Genomic DNA, 16,035 nt, shown 5'->3' with positions numbered 1-16,035 from the left:
AAATTTAGTTTTGCTATCGTAGAAAACATTGAATATAAAGTGACACTTTATCGTGAATGCTCAGGCACATAAAATAAAGTGGTCTTTATTCGTTACCTAAGAGTATGTAACGTTTGCACTACAAGTAAACACAACCACAGAAAACTGAAATTTATTTATTTATTTTCTTTTGCACGTGATATGAATAGGTAATAATTAGCATTATCCCTTTATTCAGAATATAAAACAGTGTACTCATATAGAAAAAGTATGCCCATACAGTTGGCAACTTCTTTAACTTTTAATAATTATTAAATAAAACCAACTGGATATAAAATTGATGGTGGTACGTGATAGCGCGCTGCAACAATTTTAATATTAAAACTCAATAACATTTGTTTATTTTGTGGTGTGGGAAAGTATTCAACCTGCATAGTTATTGCATCACACTTTACTCTCGCTATCCTTATAACGCTTCAATGACTGGTATTCTTTTCCTGATGCACTCTGTTGCAGATGTTCGTATGTTTTTGGATCTTCTGGAGTCAGCTCTCCTTTGCTACCAAAATCCCCGCGTTGCTTCAGAGGCTCATACAGAGGGGTCGGATGTGTTGCCTTTATTTGAAGGTCTTGGTAATGTTGTGGCAATGGAGGTACGTCACCTTGGGCGTCGACAGAAGGTCCACGCGTGGATTTCACATTTGCTTTTGTCGCAGCTGTGTCTTTATTTCTGTTTTCTTTTATCGTTTCATAAATTTCTTTTTCATTTGGCGTTCGAGCTGTTTTTGTTGTCGTTCTTTGTGAGGTGTCTTCCACTTGATGGACATTCTAAACAATACAATGTTTTTGTCATTTTAAAAAGGCTGCTAATGCGTTGCCTTTCAAAAATGCGAATGGCTCCGATTCTCGGGATCGTTGTCATATAGGTATATATATATTTTTGGTTCTCTAATGTGATTCTAGGACTTTTTCTCCGGGTTCTCCGTTTTTCCTCCTTAATTAAAAATCGTTTTTTTAAATCTTAACTCAGTATAACGATGCTGCACTCCCCCTCCCCACTGTCCCATTCGAAAACACACACGCACAATAGCTTTAAAACTGGTCTTTTGGTTGGAGCGTTAATTGGGCTCAAGTTTAGACGGTAGCCTTTCAAGCATATCACAGCACAGGCATGATATCTATTGTTACCTCATAACTTTCAAGGTTCTTGTCTTGTACGCTTGACGACCCTCTGCAGTAACACGAATGCAAACAATGAAAAACTTAATATACAAGAATGGAAAAACAAACACAAAAACAAGCAAACTTAAAAAAGTAAAGAGGAAAACAGTACCTGCTTTCTGCTCCTTTTTCTACAACAAATAAAACAATGAATTTATTTGAATTTCTTCCTCTACCCTTTTTAAAATTTGAACGAAATTAGTTTAAAATGTTTAAATCTGATTGGCTGACTAACCGGTATTTGATCTTCCTCTCCAAATATAGAAAAGTAGAACCAATACAACTAGAATTAGGAATATGATGATAGTTGTGCATGCAGCGATGATTGAGGTGCCTTTTCATCAATATGAAAACATCAAGATAGAAGAACATAGGAAAATCAGTCGATCACTTTTTTTAAAATGTTATTCAAAAATGGCCCTCAATCGACACAAAACAATTGATAAGGTCTCGTATAGATTAAAAAGTAGAAAAGTAACCACTACGCTTGTATTCTTTTAAATACGGGATCATCGTACATACTGGCTATACAATGGTTTATGTGGCTTAGAATGGAATATTGCAAAAGGGACTCGTACTTCGTACATCCTGATTGCATGTGTTTTCAATAGTGTGGGATAGATAGTAGGTAATATGACATTGATAGTCACCATCACTTCATTTTTACTTACATGTGCAAGCAGAACTTGATTGATTCTTGGGAAAATTTGTGCTGGATTCTGAAATATTTAATATTCAATTTATTCAGTACAATAGCACAATACTATACTTTTCTCTTTTAACCACTAACAGTCAACCAGTAAGTCACTCAGTCATCTTCTTTTCAAACATACCATTAGAGCATCCTAATGAACCAGGTACTATCTTGAGACTTCCAAGTCTATTGTTTTTTACTGCATCTTTAAGTGGAGCACATATTTCATCTGGTTTTATCGTGTTCTTGAAGAAAACAACGAACTTCACAGGAATAATGTTGTCGCTTTTAAGAAATAAACCCAAAATACAAGTAATTATCACTGGACGCACTTATTGAAATAACGTCGTGGAAAGCATAAAGCAAGGAGAAGATGGTCCCTCAAACTCACAACTCTTCTTTTTACCGACCTTTTTATGGTAATGTCTAATACCTGAGACTTGTGACCTTGGCTTCCTCAAAGTTATCGATATTTCTATAGACAATGTGGATCTAAGAAATAGCAAATTTCTAATATATTCAGTACATTTTATCGAACACATATTTCTTTCTTTCTCTCTCTCTCTTTTTTCCCATTTTGTTCTTCTTAATTCAGATTATTTTTCGTTTCATTTCCCCTCCCCCCCCCCCCCCCCCCCCCCCCCTTTTATTACTGATTTTTCATGGTTTATACTTTATTATATTTAAAGATCACTTGTAGCTCTGCCAAATGGTGCTAACTATTCAACACGACTCACCTCGGAAAGAAAGGTTTCGCTAAAAGTTTTGAAAGCGTCAGAGTTTGCATCGCTGACATTTCCAGATACTTTCTTTACGACTTTGATTGATATGCTTCGGTTTGAAATTTCTATAAAAATTCAAGATAAATAGCAACAAAAGTCACATACTGTAGCAACTGAAAGTCCATACGGTTATATTGCTTATCTGAGCACTGCATGAAAGCGACTATAAAAAGGTTACTCACGAGGCTCTTGCGATGTTGGCCGAGGAGAGGTTTTTGAGCTTGAAGCTGAAGTGCTGAGTTCTCTTGTTGATGTCTGTAGACGTATGGTAGTAACTGGTGCAACTACAGAAAATGTATCGTTTGGTTTGCTTAAATAACACTCGGATATCTTGGATGTAACTTGTTTTTATTCTAACACTTGACTATCCATGTGACAGCCATTTTACATCAAACTCACTTAACACAGGGAACTCATACATTGTTGGGGAACCACAGGGAGCCTATTATGCTACAGAAAACACAAATAGCTGGCTTGCATTTAAAAAAAAGTTAAAGATTGATGAGACTAAAAAAGAAAGAAGGGTTGAAGTAAGGAAGGAAGGAGGGAAGGAAAAGTCACTTGGTTCCTGGCCCCGATGTGTAACTCCACATGATTTTGTTATCGTTCCGGCTTTTTAGGAGCTAAAATATTTTCTTCTTTGTTATTATTTGTTTATTGTAACTGTAACTATAACTTTTCATTATTTACTTAAAAGAAAGGAAAAACAGAATTAAAAAACAAATACCTGGTTGTATCACATTTAGTTTTGTAGCAATGTATCTATAACTCTTCTCTCCTTGCAGCATGATCAGCGCCATGTACTGATTGGTGTCATTGATGTTTAGGTTTGTGATCTTGAACCAAGCCTGACCCTTTGTCAGATCACCAACAAAACTGACTCTTCCTGCGTAACTTGTTGAATTGATCTTGGTGTCAGGAAATTCACCAAAGGAGCTTAATACGCGGTAAAGTCTTGGATTCAAGTAATTTGTATCACCATCTCGTACTCCCCATGTGGCTTCTGACATTGCTGTACCATTAACCATGAACACCACATCTTGTCCCACCTCTCTAGTGAGTTGACTAGAACTGGATATAAGTACTAGACATATAGTAAAAAAATGGATTATGATGGTGAATACTGACTGGCTGTAACTAAATTAAACTAAAATATGGTTACATCGATGGAAATGTAGCTTATTATTAAATATAAATAGATTCTAACATATGATTACATTATGGGTATTATGAGACATAAATAGAAATATCTTTGTCAGGTTGATTCACCTGTAACGAACAATTCTACTTTTGAAGATATGTACAATCCAGAGGTCAATGTAAGACCGCACTCATATATCCCGCTATTGGTAATGGTGACGCTCGAGATGACCAGAGTAGCCGTTGATTCTTTACGGAGTCGGACTTTCAGCCTATCAGGACATGTTGGTCCAATAGACCATTTCCATTTAGGGGTACTCCACTTATACTCATGTGCAACCTGTATTTTGGTTGCATTTCTGTAGTAGTACCATGCAGGTGCGTAACTACCAAATTCAGCGTCCCTGTTGCTAACATTGTAGTCCCACACCATCCTAGCGTCTTGACCACTCACCACATACAACACACTAGGTGGCACCTTAGTAAATGGTGATTGCATTCCTCCTGGTGTTTTGTTAATAGTATAGGACGGTAATTAGCTATGTAGCATCGCAGTTTTAAGAAACCAAAAAACTAAGAACGAACTAGCTAAACAAAGGTATAGCTGAGAAAGCACGAATGGGTTACCAATTCCCCAAACGATCGACTTCTGTTATTTTGTACTGGCATCAAACAGTCAATTCCTTAAAAGGTTAATTGATCATTCGCGTTTGATTTAACGTACCAAAAACTTAAGCACAGAAACATAAACAGCCGGCAATAGGTAGGAGTTAACAGTACACCAGAACTTGAATATGTCAAATACGATATATTCTAGTTACAATTTTATCACCTACTCGTGTTCCTCTGTCGTGCAACTTCTTGTTTGTTTGCATGTACGGAATATTGATATTAAACATAAAACACCGCACTTCTCAATCTCCTCAGTCGTCTTGTTCTTGGTGCAGGACACAAAAATAGTATATGCCTTGTATATATTGACTTCGACTAATATGGAAGCTCTAGATACGTCTCTTTGAATATTATGCTTCGATTTTAGCTCTTTTATATCAAGTGGGCTTCCTGTGGATAAAATATTATTATACAGCAAACAAAACAAATGATGAAGCGCGACCAGCACCGATACACCTTTAATAGAATATTTCATGATCGGTGGGTTTTAGTTAGTAAGATCAGATCGAGATACGACCTTTGCTATTAATTAGATGAATACAATAATATTATCAAATATTTATCTTCTATAATGTACGAGTTCCTACTGAAACTAATCATAATGTAAACTGCACTCAATAATCAATATGGTCAACTTACCAACAGGCGGAAGTAACTGTAGAATCACTGCAGCTAGACAGCTCAATAAAATGACATACATTTTCTGTGCTTGTGATTATTTATATGAATATTAACTCTTGAAAAACTCTGGAATATCAATTAGGCGATACGTGAACCGTTTTGCACTGATCGATAAGTAAATCTATTCACGCTCGTCTGCTTTTGGCTGCTGTGTGTTTGATGTTCAGTGGAGTGACCTTTTCTAGAGGTTAAAACTGCTGTAAATACTTACTTGCGTGACGTGCTGCAGTTTATGACATTTTGTCCGTCACGTTCCCCCTTAAAAAATAAGACTAAAATTATCTTTTGGTTAGGTTAGAAATATTAATAAAAAGAAATGACTTATATCCTGAAAAATAATGATAGTGTACAATCAATTGAATGATCCCCAACATTGGTAAAAAAGAAATAAATAGACTTATTTCATTATCCCTTGTTTCAGATCTGCCTCGCCTTTTTTCTTCACACGCTGATCATGTGGTAGCATGTTAGATTGGTGACAAATCAAAGATGGAAATAACATATTCTTTTCGATAATTTAGAAATCGTTTGGATACACTACGTCTAAAGTTTTTAATCCCATTTTTCCAAGATTTCCATAGTTTTGTCTTGATGACACCAAAAGCTTTCCCAGTGGCCTTCGATGTATTAGCGTATTACCATCACTGACTGTGCGTGACGCGTTGTTCGTGAGCAGAAATCAGTGTTGAGCTTGAGAAGAGTTTTTAGGTAGTGTGGCGTTTTTGTTATCTTGCTCCTCGGGAATAAGGGTTGCCCACCTCAGGGATGATACACCCGATGGACAAGAATAGAACTCAAGGAGATGGACGGCACACCGAAGATAGAAGGATGACACAACCAATGGAGGATGAGCCACCTAGGGTAGGAGGACGCACCTGAAATGAAGGAGGACACAGCTGATGGATGGCACACCTTGCCTGAAACAAAAGGATTGCAAACACGGAGGAGAACCTTGATAACCTTGAGATCCTTGAACCTTGAAGACGAAGAATGATGACGCACCTGAAATAGAAGGTTGGCACATCTAAGACAGAAAAATGACACACCTGAGTCATAATGATGTGATAGAAGAATGGCAAACCCGACAGAGAAGAATGATAGAGCTGAGGGATAAGGATGACACACCTGAATTAGAAGGAGCGCACACCTGAGGTTAATTATTGATAAGAAATAAGAAAACAAAAATACTATGTATATTGTATAGATTGGTAATCCTAAGAAGTCCTTGAATAAGAATCGTGCTCAATTGCATTGAACTCATCAAGGATTTTGTCGAATTCCAACTAGGTTAATCCAACCTTCAAAAAAAAAGAAGCTACTACTAATATTAATAATTAATAATAACAATTAATAATAATTATTATAAATAATAATAATAATAATAATAATGATAAATAATGTTAAAACACTCATTAATAATTCATAAGCTTATGTTCCAATTGGAGCCACCATACACGTCACGTTCATGAACCTTATACCAGATAAAGTCCTCTTCATTAGTATTCAAGTGATTTTATATAAAGACACATGTGATCTTTATATAAAGACCACTCGAATACTATGAGGATGACTTCATCAGGGATGAAGTATGCATCCAAGTTTAGATGAAGATATAGAGCTTCATCAAGGTCATAGTCAACCCTAATGATCTTTGACTAACGTGCCTGTCTTTGCCTTGGCACGCAATACCCAACGGGTGGGAGCTTCTATTGAATGTAGTTGCGCATGCCCGTGACGTCAAATCTCTATCGAAGTATAAAAATCCATGTTCGTGACGTGTATGGTGACTCCAGTTGAACCAAAATCTTATAAATTGTTCATGAGTGTTTTAAGCAGTTCAAAAAACTCGTAGATCGTGTTTTATCAGGTATAAATACCTGATAAAACACTCCTACTCGTTTTTTAAACACTACATAGATAATAATAATAATAATAAATCATAATTATAATAATAATAATTATTATTATTATTATTATTATTATTATTATCATTAGGAAATAAATAGCAAAGTAGCTATTTATCTATAAATAAATTTATATAGGTGGGAAAAGTGTTTTTTTATCTTTTAATGTATTAATTTTATGCGCTACGAAACATTACCGTTGACAGAACAGGAGATTGGGCTGCCTGTGCCCTGGCGCGCCTGACCTGGGCCTGTGGTTCTGCAAACAAAGCACCCGACAGACTGTGACCTCACAAACATTCATAATATTTGAGTCTTCACTCTAAAATAGCAATGAAGGTTGAAAACTTTTATATTCTTCTGTGCTTTGTTACACCAGCAGGTAAACTATATAAAATCCATAACTGTTTTAAATAATTCGCAAGATATCGATGAGAGTAGTTGCTGTGATTAGATCATGTGTAGTCTAGGTAATTCACAATAAAAAGTATAACAACGAGCGACGTCATACTTCCTGATACATATTTGTTTGATGAAATCATTGGGAACTTATGCAAACTACTTGATATAACAATGTTAACTAGTGCTTTTCTTTCAACGCCGAATTTCCATTATTGAAGAACTCATATCAAGTCGAAAATGTCGGTCCATGTGTACACGAATATCCAAAGATGAATCGATGGAGGTTCATTCATATGTTGTTTACAGATCGTTTCGCAGTGAAAAATATTCTGTAAGGTCAAATTAAGTTGGCTCGATACAATAATTTTGAAGCACGACACCTCTACTTGTATTGCAAACTGCGCGGCACCAGATATACCTTGGCCAAATATGAGTTTATACTAAGTGTAGGGATAGATGGAAGTTTTAAATCGCGTGTATTTCGTGACCATCGGACACGCCCAAAAGGCACAGTGACGTTATGTGATTATTTTTTAAATCTATTTCTTGGCGTAATCTGACCAGACCCGGAGAAACGGAATTCACTATCTGAAACATACTATGGTAGTCTTCAAGATCAGAAAGTTTCAGAGATTTTCATTGTTCAGTTTTGAAATTATTCGAGTTTTAATATTTTTGGATCGTAACATATCTATGAAATATCAACGGAGTCCCGTGATATCCACAAAATGTATTAATTTCGGTCTCTGACAAACTATTTTTACGATATTTTCTTTTATCAATGTAGTAGTAACCAGTGATGATGAGAAATCGAGATCAATCGGTTGGCCTGATTGCAATTAAATACAAAATTAGAAAAGTAAGCAATTTTCGCCTTTATTACATATCATAATAATAATAATAATAATAATAATAATAATAATAATAATAATAATAATAATAAATATAATAATAAATATAATAATACTTTATTTCTTAAAAACGCATTTCAAAAACTCAATACTTTTTACAAGAAGCTATATCATAATAAAAAAGAAAAATAATAATATTAATAATAATAAATGTATATATATAAGAGATATACAATATAACATTAATTATTATTCATCATAAGGAAAAGTAAACTAGGTATATTGTGTCTATTCACGGCGCCATAAAATACGAAATCGACGGGGAATTTTTTTCTGCGCGACGTTATGATTAGTTTGGGCATTGTATATTGCTCCTGAAATTTCAAGTGAGTGGAATTTTTAGAAGCCCTTCAAATGCGAAAAATAACTTCCAACATCGGTAGAGTCTATTTTTCTCACTCCACCAAAGCAAGAGGAAAATAGGCTCTTACAGCAGGAAAACAAACGTTCAGAACATCGCTCGTAATCACACTGCTGGGAAATGACGTGACGTACACGTTGAAACATGTTTGTGAAACGAACTTTAATTAAAGTATCGCAATCATCCTTAACATATCCAAGAACAGTGGTTCGGCTTCTTTGTAGTTCAGTTCGTTTATTCTGCCCGATAATATACTTTGCGTTACACACCGCCGCACTAATACTTCAATTCAGTTCAACTATAGGAATTTGAAGACTTGGTTGGAGCTCGATAAATTGCATAAAGAACAGCAACAAGATATACTACCGAGAGTATTGCTCTCTCTTTTTTATGTAATTTAACAATATTAGCCTGGTTAATCCGTTGCTTTAAGCTTCGTGTAGATGAACTAGCTGGAAATTATAAATTATAGAAAATAACCAAAAGTATCAGATTTACTAACAACAGCTTGGAATTTATGATGGTAATTGGGTAATTGAGTGGAGTGCAAATTTGGTCTGAAATCAAACGCGCGATTCAACAAAATTTTCTTGTAATAAATATAATAATAGAGCAGTTATAAAAAACAGCCAGTAGCACTAGAAAATATATATTGATGGATAGAATAGCAAGGGAATTTTTCATTCTCAAAAAACTCAATTATAATAATCAAATCAGCATTATTTTTGGAATGCGTGCAAGAAAAAAATCTCTTGCAGGCTTTTTATTGGTTTATGTGCAAAAAATATGCTTTGCTTTGGGTGAATAATAGTGCTTTATCTGAAATATGGTAATTTAGGTTTAAATATAATGATAGTAAATTTTGTCTAATTGATGTTTGTTGTTGTATCTCAGCTTCTTTTGAATTCACAAAAAAGCCCGATAAACCACTGGTTGTGTATTATAGAAACAGGACGAACGTTGAACTAAGATGGGAGTGGAAACTGGCATCAGGGGAAATAATAGCTCCTATAAAAATCAGGAGATATCGCAAGGGCAACGCTGCGAAAACAGAGATGCTAATTGCTACGTACTATTCAGATGCGAATAACAATGTAGATCAGGCCAAATACAGCATGACCGTTGTAAACTCGATGAATGGATATGCAAGTTTTGTTATCAAGGACATTACGAATCAAGGCCTAAATAGAGACGGTTCTACCGTAGATGTTATGAACGAGAATGCAGTCTATGTTTATAAGATCGTGGTGGATGAACAAACACTACCCAAAGATTATTTAGACGAAGTCGAGCTAAACGTGTTCAGTAAGTATTAAACACCATCTACTTGTAGGTAACTTTTATAATGAAGGAAGCCTTTTCCAAAATCAAATACGCTTTTACGTATTTTTCATACAGAGTGAATTCTACTATTTCTCATTCAAGAAACTTTTACAATTTTTTTTTCGCGCGAGAAACAAGCCATAACCAACAAAATTCTTATATTAAACCATGCTGACAGTGACTAAACGAAAAAGTAAATTAATTAAAAGACCAAAATACTTTATTTGTATTGTTATTTTTGTTTAGATTTTTTTCCCCGATTTTTATGTTACTGTAATCGGAAGGTTTTCTTTGATTTCATTGTTGATAAGGTATAATTATATTTTATATTGCTTCTACTTTTCAAACTTATTCGTTTCCTCTTTGTTTTGTTCTGTTCTATTCAGTTGCGCTTCATTGCTTTGCTTTGCTTTGTTTGTAATTTCTTTACTATCTAAATTACAGAGACCCCAGTCATTACAACATACCCCAGGAACCAAACAGTATCAGGAGGAACCGTCACATTTGAATGTGCTGCTGATGGTAAACCAAAACCAATAATAACATGGGAAAAGATTGGAAGCTCCCAAGTTTTCTCTCAAGGAAGCCCACTAACAATAACAAACTTTGACACCTCTAAAGTCGGGGTCTACAGATGCACAGCCAAAAGTACTGGAATAGCTGAGAATGCTAGTGCAACTGCATTTGTACAGTTTTCAACATGTAAGTAGGTATTTCTATTAGCAGTTGTATTTAACTTCAGGCAGGCCCGAGGTCTTGAATTTTAATGCAAACCTGAGTACGGTTTTGGTTTAAAAACCAATCACGCCCAATTTCTATTGTTTGATGTAGGGTTTGAATTTCAATGGAAAACATGTACGTCCCGGGTTTTGAATTCAGCCCCGCTTTCCCCTGGTTATATCAATACTGCCCCAAACTTTAAATCAAGGTTAAATCTAGGTTTTCTATCGAAATTCAATCCTACATCAAACAATAGAAATATGGCGTGGGTGGTTTTTAAATATAATCACAAAAACACTGGGCCATTGAAACATAGCTGTTTCTTTACAAATAACGGCATTTCAACAATACCAGCAATAAACATATATGATATATGATCATTGCAATTTTAAAAGTAAAGTATCATGTTTTCTCCTTTGCTGTTTTGGCTGATTATTAGTTAATTACAAGAGCTGTATGTTTGCTACCAAATGTACTATTTCATAAGCTTTGTATTAGTGCCTAATTGTTCTCTACTATATTAGGTGGATCTGGATGTGATAAGGAGGAGCTGGCCATTGAGTTCACTCACTTGACATACAATTATGAATATGAAAACCCCAGCTATAACAAGTACAAGGAATTAAAAAACAAGATTGAAACTGAGATAACTACGTTGTACATGACTAATTCATACTGAGATTCTATATATTCACTAATTGAACTGTATTTCCAGAGTGACCACGGTAAATCCGTGAAACACTAATTACTAAATAGTACAAAATAGTTCTAGTTAAACAATAGAAAACAATGGAATTTGCATGAAATAGTGCTATTTAGTATAACGACAGTTTCACGGATTTACTGTGGTCACTCTATTTCTTGCTTTGCTTAAATTAATATTAAAATGGTCTTGGTTTGAAATGACGCCTAAATAAGACGCCTAGATCTGTGTTGATAGCGTAATTATGTAATATAAATTGGCAATAAAATAAGACAAAGAAAAAATGATACAAAGTCAAGGAAGTAAACAGTTTTCATTTCCTTTTCCCGATTCTGTTAAAGCTTAATGCTAAAGAATAATATGCTTAAAAATTCATTGTTTACATTTTAGTGCCTTATTGCTTATGCCCTGAAAGGCAAAACCATTCACAAGTGTGAAGTAATAAGATACAGGTAAGCCAGTATACATGTAATAATGCCTTACTGCACATGCCTTGAAAGGCAAAACAATTCACAAGTGTGAAGTAGTAGGATAGAGGTAAGCCAGTATACATGTAATAGTGCCTTACTGCACATGCCTTGAAAGGCAAAACCATTCACAAGTGTGAAGTAGTAAGATAGAGGTAAGCCAGTATACATGTAATAGGGCCTTACTGCACATGCCTTGAAAGGCAAAACCATTCACAAGTGTGAAGTAGTAGGATACAGGTAACCCAGTATATATGTAATAGTGCCTTACTGCACATGCCTTGAAAGGCAAAACCATTCACAAGTGTGAAGTAGTAAGACACAGGTAAGCCAGTATACATGTAATAGTGCCTTACTGCATATGCCTTGAAAGGCAAAACCATTCACAAGTGTGAAGTAGTAAGACACAGGTAAGCCAGTATACATGTAATAGTGCCTTACTGCATATGCCTTGAAAGGCAAAACCATTCACAAGTGTGAAGTAGTAAGATTAAGGTAACCCAGTATACATGTAATAATGCCTTACTGCATATGCCTTGAAAGGCAAAACCATTCACAAGTGTGAAGTAGTAAGATTAAGGTAAGCCAGTATACATGTAATAATGCCTTACTGCATATGCCTTGAAAGGCAAAACCATTCACAAGTGTGAAGTAATACGATACAGGTAAGCCAGTATACCTCAATAATGCGTGAGGTCGACAACAAAATCTAGTTATTATTACAATAATACTGTTGCTTTTAAGGCTGTGATTAAATATTATATTTGCTATTTATTATATAGTTAGAATAGTATGTGTGCGCGCTGATTGGTCGAAAACTGAGGTTTATTAGTGAACAAAGCACAGTGCTGAGGCCAACCGCGCGCGTAAAGTGCTGCTAGATCCTGTGACCATTATTCTGTTTTCGTAAAAAAAAAAGAAGAAGAAGAAAAATAGCATACCTAAATAAATTAGTAACTATATCAATAAAACTAACGAATAAAACAGCTTTTACCTTACTCCGTTAGTAATGAGGCAATTACGAAGCGCCGTAAGCACCCAAGAAGTGTGAGAAGCGCTCGACTACGGCTCGTGCTTTCTGCGTGTTTTATTACTGAACAGAGCACGAAAGAAAACAAAAAACGTTTTATTCGTGAAACAATACTTTTCTCTACTTCATAGAAGAGGGAGTGTCGTAGCTGTGGTAGAGTTAGGATATCCAGAAAATACCTTGGATCCCAAGCAGCCTCTTCTGCAAGCAATAAATGATGGCAACTTTGCAGGGTACAGAGTGAAAACAGACTTTGTCAGTCCAACATCGATTACAGACCTCCCTTCAACACATTCCTCAACACACCCTCCATTAAAACCTTTAACACACTCACCAACACCCAGTCATCCAAGTGGTAAGGAATAAGTTTATGTGCTTGACCCTCTCTCTCTCTCTCTCTCTCTCTCTCTTTCCATCCCTTTCTAATCTTGGTTTTCCTCCTTCTCATTTATTTCATTCCTAATTATTAAAACAGGAACTTATACAAAGAGTAAGTTAGTAACTGTTTGAATTGTTTGTTAAGAAAAAAACGCATATCAAATGCGTTAAGAAAAACGCATATTAAATTCTAAATGTCCCGTAGTAATAAATGTGAACTTTCCGTTTCAGGCTCTCCAGAAAGCACTGCAACTTGTGAGTTTTATTCTTAAACTTTTCATCGATTCAACATATACATGATTGTGCTGTTTGTTGCACCCCGAATTACCAATAGTAGTGGTAGTGGTAGTGGTAGTGGTAGTGGTAGTGGTAGTGGTAGTGGTAGTGGTAGTGGTAGTGGTAGTGGTAGTGGTAGTGGTAGTGGTAGTGGTAGTGGTAGTGGTAGTGGTACCACTTTTCCATCTAAGAGCTTTTCATGTTTTATTTATTTATTTGCACAGGTTCAGTAGCCATACCGTTTTGTGTGACTATCATTGTGTTACTTGTCTTGTCCAATGCTGTATTGGGTTTCCTACTGTGGAAGAAGAGTTCGATTCTAAAAGGTAAATGTATATTATATGCATATTAAAGTCAAGAGAACGTTAAAAAATATATATACATATATATTGAAAATATCAGGCATTCTGTACTATTTTAATTAACTAACTAAAATTTTTTTCTTATCTCTACACAAGTCTTGGCAATTGATCCTAGAAAAGCTTCCTAATTCTGTTTTCTAATTTAAATTTGTTAAAGAGGTTACTAAGAACAGAGGTCGGTTGGCACCTAACGAGCATCGACCAAATACTAGTACAATCAATGAAAAAATCCTATCTTTAACGGTAACAAGACAACCACAAGTACCCTCGGCGCCCCTTTACCACGACGTTTTAAATGTTGGCGGCAACCGTGCTTCAGAATATCCAGGACAATTGTATCAAACATTGGACGTCAATTGCCAACAACCATACCAGAAATATCAAACCTTGGATGCTGCAGGTAAAAATGTTAACTCTCCCGTGGAAACCTCCGTATCAGATAATTACCAAGCACTACAAGATGCAATGCCGCCAGCTATCTATTGCCAACTGAATAAGGTGGCGTACTGCAATGTACATAACACTCAAGAAGACTTGGCAGCATAACTATTAAATGAGTGTAGATATAAGACAAGTGAATCAAATCACTCATTATCTGGAAAGAACTAGCAAAGAAGAAACGAGGATGGTTAAGAAGCTACCGTAAAAATTATTCGAGCTGAAGTTAAGTTGGTCATGTCCAGTATGATAACATTGTAGCAATTGTGTAGAGAGCTTTACAAACGCTGATGCATATAGAGGATTGTCCAAAAAACAATTATTGTTTACAAGGTTGGGAAAGAACAAGACTCCTGCACCATTCACCCCTTACCATGTCTAGCAAATGCTTTAATAAAAATAATAATTATTAATTGGTCTATTCTTCATGATGGTAGGTAAGGAGAGGGGTGCATGTTGTTATATAGCGCATTTCACATCGTCTTTCGCACTTTACATTCACAATCAATGGAAGACTTTTGGGGCGGCATATTTAGGCGCCATTAACAGCCTTGTATTTTACAATCAATTGTTAATATAACAGTGTATTAACTTCAAGACGAATTCCTTAATCTTTTCGTTTCAAATTTGAAAAACCTTAAACATAAGCTTTCTTTTCTATTAAGGATATGGAGAAGGTCTTCGAACCTTTTCTAGAAATATGTTTTTATCTAATACGTCTAGCTCATTTGTGCCGAGATGTCCTGTATGCGTAATCTCGAAATTTCTTCCAGTACTTAATGTATACTTTATCTATATTACTCCTTTGAAAATATTACATATGCTTAAGTCAATTTGTTGCTTGGTACAATAACGTTTTCAACCTGTGCTAAATAGTGTTTTGTCTGTAATTTCTTTTTCTTGGGTGCTTATCATTCAAACCAATGCATGTTGAACATTTCCTAAGCAAATAGTTATAAAAGATCGCGCCGGATGGCACTGGATTCCCAAACGTCCCCTAAAAAACAACACTGATTTTAATTTGGCAAATAAATTGGCGCATTGTATTGTTTCGGCTAGTGCATTGACAAGGATTCTTTAAACATAAGCAAATATTGGATCAGCTAGAGTTCGAGTTATGCATCCCAATGAAACAAATAGTTAGCAAGGACCGATATATATTGTGTCATAGTCTTATAGGATATTTTTGAAAAAGACATGCATTATTTTTTTTTCTTAGCGGACGCTCATGTCCCATCTTGCTTACTGCATTGTGCTTGTCATAGACATGATTAATTTATCTATTCCCATCAAATGCATTCCTCATTCCTGTACTGCCGGCATGGCATTATTATAGGACGTCGTCTTTGCTACATTGCCTATTAATATTAATCAAGTTCATCAAATTCGCCTTTTTAATATAAATAGCCTACAGGTAATCCGAGATAATCCGTCGGCCCTAGCCACAGACAGTTCAATCTCTTGTTCTATGGTATTTGAATATGTAGAGAGTGATCGTTTGAACATACTAAAATTTTCGAGATGTAAGTGAATCTGGCCAAGAAAATCCATCTTCAAGTTTATGCAAATGAACAGGATTTTGTATCTGATT

General features: G+C 35.4%; 3 protein-coding genes across 4 annotated transcripts; 2 read left to right on the top strand and 1 right to left on the bottom strand.

Moving 5' to 3' along the window:
* Positions 1–142: 142 nt before the first annotated feature.
* On the bottom strand, positions 143–5,345 carry LOC148913203 (uncharacterized). Of its 2 annotated transcripts, none has more exons than XM_089025713.1 (11): positions 5,128–5,345; positions 3,404–3,760; positions 2,859–2,960; positions 2,632–2,741; positions 2,328–2,386; positions 2,034–2,179; positions 1,872–1,919; positions 1,436–1,534; positions 1,313–1,331; positions 1,168–1,210; positions 143–807 (listed from the first exon to the last, which is right to left on the bottom strand). In XM_089025713.1, the coding sequence occupies exons 1-11, from the start codon at positions 5,186–5,188 to the stop codon at positions 424–426; spliced, it is 1,428 nt and encodes a 475-aa protein (XP_088881839.1). In that variant the 5' UTR covers positions 5,189–5,345; the 3' UTR covers positions 143–423. The 2 variants fall into 2 exon arrangements, with proteins under 2 accessions (XP_088881839.1, XP_088881840.1); XM_089025714.1 differs by having other exon boundaries at positions 3,404–4,320; positions 5,128–5,199.
* Positions 5,346–7,387: 2,042 nt separating this feature from the next.
* Positions 7,388–11,508, top strand: LOC148913202 (uncharacterized). The gene is made up of 4 exons (XM_089025738.1): positions 7,388–7,455; positions 9,642–10,052; positions 10,515–10,772; positions 11,315–11,508. Exons 1-4 carry the CDS (start codon positions 7,407–7,409, stop codon positions 11,467–11,469), a joined length of 873 nt encoding a protein of 290 aa, XP_088881864.1. The 5' UTR covers positions 7,388–7,406; the 3' UTR covers positions 11,470–11,508.
* A 168-nt stretch (positions 11,509–11,676) lies between these two features.
* On the top strand, positions 11,677–14,857 carry LOC148913201 (uncharacterized). The gene is made up of 6 exons (XM_089025998.1): positions 11,677–11,685; positions 11,884–11,945; positions 13,122–13,345; positions 13,600–13,623; positions 13,869–13,970; positions 14,164–14,857. Exons 1-6 carry the CDS (start codon positions 11,677–11,679, stop codon positions 14,550–14,552), a joined length of 810 nt encoding a protein of 269 aa, XP_088882124.1. The 3' UTR covers positions 14,553–14,857.
* The last annotated feature ends 1,178 nt before the right edge of the window (positions 14,858–16,035 follow it).

The sequence above is a fragment of the Actinia tenebrosa genome, unplaced genomic scaffold (assembly GCF_029948245.1).
Source record: "Actinia tenebrosa isolate PJP-AT-01 unplaced genomic scaffold, QUT_ActTen_1.0 PGA_scaffold0__85_contigs__length_37466705, whole genome shotgun sequence".
In the NCBI taxonomy this organism is placed as follows: Eukaryota; Metazoa; Cnidaria; class Anthozoa; order Actiniaria; family Actiniidae; genus Actinia; species Actinia tenebrosa.
Note: the sequence above shows the minus strand (reverse complement) of the source record. Positions and strands in the feature narration are given on the sequence as shown.